Source organism: Notothenia coriiceps, unplaced genomic scaffold (assembly GCF_000735185.1).
Source record: "Notothenia coriiceps isolate Sejong01 unplaced genomic scaffold, NC01 NC01_scaffold00016873, whole genome shotgun sequence".
In the NCBI taxonomy this organism is placed as follows: domain Eukaryota; kingdom Metazoa; phylum Chordata; class Actinopteri; order Perciformes; family Nototheniidae; genus Notothenia; species Notothenia coriiceps.
The window spans coordinates 108966-117687 of record NW_011349574.1 but is presented as its reverse complement, the minus strand read 5'-3'; the positions used below and the strand labels follow the sequence as shown (position 1 = coordinate 117687).

Sequence of the window (8722 nt, the reverse complement as noted above, 5' to 3'; positions counted from 1 at the left end):
TAGCAATTTAGAACTAATACACAATATTTAATTGGGTTACTCTTATTCTGACTATTTGGTGATGTAGTTCAGCCACCTGGTATTTCCCTCTCCAAATATAATGACCATCAGAGTGAGCATTATTAACTTATAGGCTATTATGCCACTTCTCCCCCATTTGGAATTTGATTGTATCAGAGAAGAGGTAGGCATATGTCTAAAGAAATGTCATTTGCAATAGAACTGTACCAGATATTTCCATACAACTACTGGTTAGTGTTCAATAGCACCCTAGACAATTCAGTAATGGTATATTTTTTAGGGATTTCTGTTTTTCTGATAAATGAGAGAAAAGTGATGGAGTCCTATGTTCCTATCACCAAAAGTACACTTTCCGTCTAAACTAAAGCTAAGTTTACAGGACTATAATTCAGTATTTTTTTAGTTAAATAATTGTCTGACTATTTGGTGATGTTGGACAGCCACCTGGTTCATACCTCAGCAAATCTGAAGAGGAAAAGAGTTGTCATTCTAAAGTTATGGGCTTTTTTGTCACCTTTCCCACATTCGGCCTGGTCTAATTTGGCTCTTTTTCAGGGATTTGGGTAGTTCTAAAGAACAACCCAAAAACATTTTTTCCCCCAAAATAAAATTTGACAACAATCAATTTCATTAATGGGAGACCCTAAAGATAAGAAAAATCATTGTTGTCATTTGTTCTACCTCGGGTAGGGGTATCTCCAAATCTGAGGGCCCTTCCTGCTAGACTATTATGTTAAGAGGAAAATCTCAGCATTCTCTGTGTTAAAGTATAGATGCACGAGATTTGTTAATACTAACCCTATACTGTAAATGCATCGGTTATCTGTCATAACGTCAACATAAACTACATTTTTTGTCAGTTTTATTTAATAAATTCAAATGAGTTTACAACTATACGTTATACAGATATTAAATGAATTGGTGGTCTGGCTTTAAGACGGTTATGCACATCAGCAGGCTGACTCTGAGTCAGTAAAAAAGCTCAGAGCAACAGATTGTACAATATGACATTATACTTAACTTGCCTTGCTACTAGCCATTATAGTTTTGATAATCTTATTCCCCCATGTTTGTATGTCTTAACACAAGCTTTGTTATTAGTGACCAGCCCTGCAAACTATTTGATTTCACTTTTTATTTCAGAATCTATGGTAAGTCATGAGATTGTTTACCTCAGAAACTGTCCGGAGCCAGCTGTCTATTTGAAGATAAAACCAGTTCCCTCACAACCATAAATCTTCAGCTTTCGAGTCTTAGATGAGGAGGAGACTATTTCCTTTCTTCAGGTTTTGGTTATTTGCTGTAAGCAAAGTTGTGTGTTTGGCGTTCATAAAATAAAGACAAATCCACTTTGATATTTTTCCCCCTGCTAATATATCTAATAGACTAGTTCTGCAACGCACCATGGGGGCTCAGCTGCTGTGAAGCCTTTTGCCAAGTTCTGCTGCCCACATGGGATGTAAGCATGGCCCTACTAGCCGACACAAGCCACAGATTGGTGACAACTACAACTCCATGCTCTCTAGGATCAGATGTGCATTGAACTGGAGAACAGCCCGATGGGGGCTGGGGGGGGGTTGTGGGCTGGTCAAAGAGAGTAGACCGTGACACACACAGACAGCTTCTCTCTGAAGGATAAGTAGACACAGAGATGCACACACACGCAAACACAACACATGCAGTACATGACCAGGAGCCATGGCATGATGGGCGACCCTATACGTGTCAGCATCAGATTTGCATTGACCTTGAGCTAGACTAAATCACATTGGAGCTGGGATGTGTGAAGAGGAAGCTATAGCAGAGCAATGGCGGACATCTCCTCTTTATATTGCAACCCTCTGTGGAACAATTGAGTCACATATATGATTTATTTCACTATAAAGTATTATTATTTTTCAGTTGTTCTGCTGCGAGCAGGTGTGACACCTCTTGATTCAAGACATGTCAAGTGCAAACCCTGCTATAGAAGTGGGTTATGTTACAGTATCTTAAATAACAATAAGCAGTGTGACTGTATTGTATATGATGTATATTTTACCTGCTGACAAATCCAGAGGGCTGCGAGGAGGCTGGGGTTCGGGCATCATGGGGCTGTGCCCTTTAGGGACTTCTGAACCCATTGGGGGTGTGGGGTGCTGGGGTTCTGCTATACTTGGAGTTCTCTCTGCTGAGAGGGGTGCAGCCCCCACATTGACCGCCTTGCCGCCAGGCTGGGGGAAATCTGTCAATAAAGGGCAAGAAAAAAAAGATACCGTTATGCCAGTGTTCTGGATTCTGTCAGTTCTGATGCTACAACAACAACAACAATTCAATGTATGTATGAAAATAATCTACCCATGTAGCGGTGGCACGGGCGTTATGAAGACAATCGAATATCACACTACTTTTAACCAAATAACTCAATTGAAATGTTCTGAATATATTGTAAGGTTGACCATTGTCTTCAAATCTTCAGTAATGTGGATATAATAATATAAGGTGAAGACTATGGTCTAGTAAGTAATAATTACATAATTTGAAGGTAAAGCAGCTTATAACATCAATAAAAGACAACACAACAAAGTGTCATATCACAAGATGGATAACATAAGCAAAGGGTAGCCAATGAACACCATGTAATAGTACTAGTAGCATATAGTAGGTTATCAAACACCAACAAAGTGGACAAGGATATTCTCTAAAAGGGTTTATTTATCACATCATTATCTAATTAAACTACACTACGGTACACTGACAAAACAAGAGACAAAAAGAGCAAGAGGGAACAAATGAAAACAAGAGAGAGAAAGCCAAAGAGGGCAAGGTAGGAGAAACAGCAGCAGGAGTGACTCAGACAAAACAACACAATCAATCTACACGGCCCCTGGGGATGCTTTGTGTGTGTGTGTGTGTGTGTGTGTGTGTGTGTGTGTGTGTGTGTGTGTGTGTGTGTGTGTGTGTGTGTGTGTGTGTGTGTGTGTGTGTGTGTGTGTGTCACTGTGTGGAGTACCAGCAGACACCACAGTAGTGACAGCTACAGCTCTGCATTCAGCTAACAAGCTTTGCTTCACCACAATCCATTTATCAGAGCGGATTGTGGGACCACAGATTTAAGTACCGGTACACTTGTCGGACTGGAGTGACACTTTTAATGAGTTAAAAATGAATTTGGGATGTGGAATAATACGATTGTTGCAGTAATCCTCTATGATTGAAGGTCAAACTGCATATCTAAAAAAAATGTAAGAATAGTAAAGATTATATATACAAATCTCACATGGACATATATTAAAACCCTGTTGAAAATACAGGCAAGAGTGCTTTGCTACCATGTTGTAGAAGATAAACAAAATCACCATGCGTTTACAGTCATTGTTAATTTGATATGACCTTTAACAAAATAACAAATTTAAAGGAGGACATGCATGCAGTGATGCACAATATCATTATAAACAGCTGCAAAAAAAGGTCAAGCTGCTAGAATAACTTCACTGTTTTTTTTCACAATAGTAACAGTTGACTTTTAGGAAATACAGATGCCTAATTCTGGTAAATCAAGATCCTTTCCCTCCAAAACAAAAAAAACATAGAGATTGTCTATGTATGCACTTGACCTTTTATATTAACAGCGGCATTTTACATTTCAGTTATGTCAATATCACTGCCATTAATCCTGGCTAGCTACCAGTTCCTAAAATAAAACAACAAATCCAGCCATGTAGTTATGCCATTTGCAATTCCACTTATTATTACACATTAAGAAACATGGCAACAAAAATAAAATAAAATTGCAGGCTAGCAGATATAGATTTATTGAATGAAAGCTTACATTTATCATATATAAGGCTATGCAATTTGAAATATAAATGTGTGACTTGCAAGTTGGAGTTCTTTGGTGTTGAGTTTAAATGCTATTGGTAGGAATGAGTGCAGGAAAGAAAAAACACCATAGTCCAAGAAATCTGACCTCCAATAATAGCATTATAATGGCAACAGGTGTTTGAACAGAAGCACCACGGTGGGATGATGGTGTTAAACTCTCTTTCTCGAAAGGCACTTGTTTGACAACAATATATTTGCATTGCCAGCCAAGATGAAAGCAGATATCTTACACCACTGTTACTACCACTCAGCATTTTAATTGAAGCCAATTTGTTCGTGTGAAGATGATTAGTGTACGACTATTGGCTTCTCAAAATATCTGGCTTCTTAAGGACCTGTCATCAAAGTTCATTATGAATGAAGTTATGTTTGCAGTATTTGTATTGCTGGTGTTATAACATAAATAGTATGCACTGTTGCTTTTTGGCAGTATACCTGAAAAAGCTTCAATACTGCCAGCATCCATCATTTGGGCAGGGCTGGTCTGAGAGCCCAGAGGGCCTGAAAAACCTGCCATGGAGGCTGGCAAAAGGGAGAAAAAGAGTCACAGATTATAGGAAATGGAAGGGAAGGAGGAAAAGAAAAAGTGGGGAGGTAGCAGTAGTTGAGGAAAGAAATAGGAAAGAGGTAGGAATTGATGAAGTAGTCAAAGGAATATCAAAAGAGAAAGAACATCAACAAGGAGTTCTAGGGGGCATTCACAATTTGGATATGGTGGCTCGAAGGTAGACAAGAAGAAAGAAGCCAAAAGAGAGAAGGCATTGAAAACGTACTAAAGTGTTCCGAGCACAGTACTGCATATAGCAATGCCTCTTACCTCCAAAAATAACTATATGATTCTGTGCTAGTATTTATATTGGGAACTTCTACAAACCAGAGACAATTCCAAATTTCCATTTTAAATCTAGATTAGCAAACTTTGGAAAAAACAGCTTTTTAAATCCCAGCCCCTCCCTTCAGACCTCTCTCACCAAGAACACATGAATGTGTACTGCCTGCCTACTGCTACAGGACAAGTTAACAAGAGAGCGTTGGGAAGAGGAGCAAAGCAGATCGTTGTCACTGATACCTTTATCCAAATACTTCAAGGCTGATTCATAAGTAAGAAAACACCTTCCATTATCAAATGTACCTTAAATAACGCATACGGCTATTGTTAGTTCTGTCCTCTGAAAAGGTGATGTTTTCAGGTTGATATAGTTTGTAGAAAGGGCCGAGGGAGCAATCATTTACATTTGGAGTGAAACTAAATGAAGGGGTGGATACACAAAGTATGCTTTCATTAACATCTGTGCAGCATTTATTTGGTTAAAATGTACTTGAATGCCTTCTCAGTTCAGAACAACAACACTTAAACAACTGTTGCCGTGTTGTTTAAATGCTCTTAACTATATATTCAACAGATCTTTATAGCTTCCATGTTTCCATATTATGACTTCAAGCTAGTTTGCTTCACTATTTGGAAGCACAAGTGTTTTCAGAATTTCATTTTTTTTTTTTTCATTTAAAGTGTCATGCTAGACTTGTACCTGACAAGAAGTCTGTAGCCAAGGCCTGCTGCTGCTGGTCCAGTGAGTGTGAGCGCACCTCTCCCTGGGGCTCTGGGCGCAGCAATGAGATCTGTTCCCCGGCGGACAGCTTACAACCTGCAGTGACAACATGGATCATCAGACATTAGATCCTCCTCCTCTCTGATGACGCACTACTGTACAAGTAGTACTGTAAGTTAATGACACAAGGCGTTTGAACTCTGCTGAATACAAATCCCCATACATACACTCACACATAACTCAACGTAAACACTTCCATATAGCGGCTTCCTCACCTGCCAAATGTCATCCCAAAAGCAGAAATCCTAGTCCCATACAACTCTACATTCAGTGGTGGTTTCTATGTGCTGCTCAGCGCTTCTGTCTCTGTCTGTCTCCACTGCATCCTCAGCTGGCTCTGAGCTACTAACAGTGTGAATCCCCATTCACACACAAACACACACACACAAACACAGCCGCCATACAAAGAGACACACAGACAAGCGCACACAAAAAAAAAATGCGATCACAGTCGGGTCGTCAGGGTTCGGTGTGACGTTTCACTGTCTGTCTGATTCAGGTCCCAGGCCCCGCCAGAAAGCCCCTCCCCCTCGCACTCCATGACTTTTCCCTGCCCACGGCGCCTCTCTCCAGTCACCCACTCTTATCCCAGTCTATAAAAAGGGATGCTAACGTGACCACAGAGGCCAGAACAATGACTAGGAGATGTAATGTTGCTGTTTAGGAGGTTAAGGTAAAAGTGGAATGAGAAGAGAGGGATGGAGGGTCAGGTGGAGGGTCAGGGAGGTGAAGGAAGGGTTGAATGGACGGCAAGGAAAGGAAAAGGATTTATGGAATCAGTAAGTGGAAAAAAACAAATAATGGAGTATTGAAAGGAAGGATATTGGAAGGAGGAAGAGAGTGAGGGGAGGAGAAGAGGGAGGCACCAGTGGCAATCCTCTCCCAGCAGCATTCACAGAGGGTGACAGTAAGGCAAACCGACAGGATGCCACCCACAGTCAGAAACGCTCCCATATATCAGTCACAAACAGGGGTGCTAGGGATTTTCTCGACAGGGTGGAGGGAACACTCCGTCGGCAGGGTCACTGATTGATTCCAAAAACACTACCAACGCAGCACTTATCCTTACGGTCTCACATTTGGTTATTTCTGGCTGTCTTTGTGTCTCATTCTTTCACCCAAACACACATTTGGGGGAATATTAGGAGACATGCAAGGTCACAGTAAACTTCACACATTGCTTGGGTGGCTAAATCGAGTGCTTCTAAGTGCACCAAGTATCTTCTGCCCCTTTTAGTTAAATCACTGAAGCAAAACAAGTTGCAGGAAAACAGGCGGATGTTCCCTGTGCTGCTGTCCAAGGTGCTACAATCTGATTAAGCCGATTTGAAAGGGCAGTTAGGGGTACTGGTATGAAAACCTCTAATATATCTTCCTATTTACATGTTCACCCCTTACATAGCCAGTCTGGTTGACTAGGATTATTGTATTGGGGGAGGGAGGTTACATAAATGCATGACCTCAAAGCTGGTAGCTGTCTGGAATGAACCCATCACTCAAATAAAACATCTCTCGGGCAAAATTACTGAACATATTATCAGACCAAGTCGAATAGACTAGACAGTCAAAGTAGATGTCTCTACTTTGGTGATATTTAAAAGGATGATCATTTTAGATGATTCCTAACAAAGATGAAGATAGCAGTGCCTTTAGACAGATACGCTGTCCGGCATAAATACAGCCAAACATATTTGGTAGGAAAGACAAGAGTAAATGTCTTCAAATATGTGACCCGCTCTATCGAAATCAGTCGGAAGTCGCAACGGGTCATTTCAAAATAAACGTGGATTTGCGTAAAAAACTATTTTTTCGGGGTTCGGGTGTTTTGTTTGATTTTAAACAAACAAAGTCTTGGCTTTCAGAATATGAAACTTTTATTTCCAAACTCACACGATAAATACATTATTTAAGCTTGTAAAGGGAAGATGACAGGCAATCTGCTCTTCCACAGCGCCGCCCCCCCTCCCTCCGGCTGACATTATGAATGTAAGCGTAGAGTAATCATAAATAACACGGCAGGGTCCGTTACAGTTTGTTTTCATCTGATTTCAATTAAACAAAGTCTTGGCTTTCAGAATATTAAACTTGCTTCGGCAAATTCAGAAGATAAATACAAATTTGATGCTTGTAACGGCATAATTACAAGCGGAGAACGGGGTAACTTAACGTCACAGCAGGCATAACAGCCGGTGTTTTTCGTGAGGGTTTTCCCCGGGAAACAAACGTAATACACACAATAGCAAAATTACACAACCACACACACACATATACACACACACACTCGCGAGCTTCCCCCAGACCAGTAATCCAAACGAAAACATCTTCCCTCCGTAGTATTTTGATCATTTGCTCCGCTAATAATCAATCAGATCGATGGATTCCAGAGAAGAGAAAACTTTGAAGGCCTTTTTCTCAAAATGATGACTCGGTGACAGTCATTATATAATGTGACATATTTCGCTTAATATTTGGAGTACAAAAACAATCCTGATATCATTAGAAAGCTAGGAATATCCTCTTTCCAGCAGTGTATACAACTCAAAATGTGTCTTCTGTTCAATGCGACTGATTTCGATAGAGCAGGTCACAAATGTAATGTAAAACCTTTATTTTTTTATGAGCCCACTGTGCTCTGATTGGTCAGCTCGCCCACTCTGCTCTGATGAGTCCACCACCGTTACAGCGGAACATCAGTGTTTATGTGTTACAATGGCGTTTGTTAGCAACCAGAAAATGACACCAGTAATGACAAACAGATGAGAATGCTGGGGTCTGGGTGACGTGTTGGCGGGACGTTGCAGGGCTCGCTGCTCCGCCCTGTGGGGCTCGAGAATCGGACAGTGTGAGCTGTCGAACTGGTGTCGTTTCCTGGTTCAAACACCGAGGAACTCAGGCCGAACACACACACACACACACACACACACACACACACACACACAGTGTGTGTGATGAAATCCGCGGAGCCGCGGCTGAGAAAAGATAAGGCTTGAAAAAGATTGAAAAAGAGAAATCTCCAACCAGGCGTTCTGGGGCAGCATAGACAGGTATTTTCTGTGTTAGAGTTTTACTCGCTACAGGGTGTACTTTGAGGGTTTGTGACTTTGCAGACCCTTTACATGCATACAAAGCTACAGGTAATAACCGGAAAAGCATGTCATGGGATCTTTAAAAGAGAGAAGTGTAGTCCTCTGACGGTCCGGTAACATGGGCTGGAAATCCTCAGCTGG

General features: G+C 41.0%; 1 protein-coding gene across 8 annotated transcripts in view; it reads right to left on the bottom strand.

Moving 5' to 3' along the window:
* Positions 1–8722, bottom strand: part of LOC104949912 (microtubule-associated protein 4-like) — a 242267-nt gene that overhangs the window by 213182 nt on the left and 20363 nt on the right. For 6 of the 8 annotated variants that reach the window (XM_010776342.1, XM_010776350.1, XM_010776341.1 and 3 more), the window contains exons 2-4: positions 5415–5531; positions 4321–4407; positions 2063–2245 (exon numbers count right to left, since the gene is read on the bottom strand). In XM_010776342.1, coding sequence (XP_010774644.1) covers positions 2063–2245; positions 4321–4407; positions 5415–5531 — 387 coding nt within the window. Of the gene's footprint in view, positions 1–2062; positions 2246–4320; positions 4408–5414; positions 5532–5710; positions 5844–8722 lie in introns of those variants that run through there. The other 2 variants (XM_010776349.1, XM_010776346.1) reach the window with 2 other exon arrangements.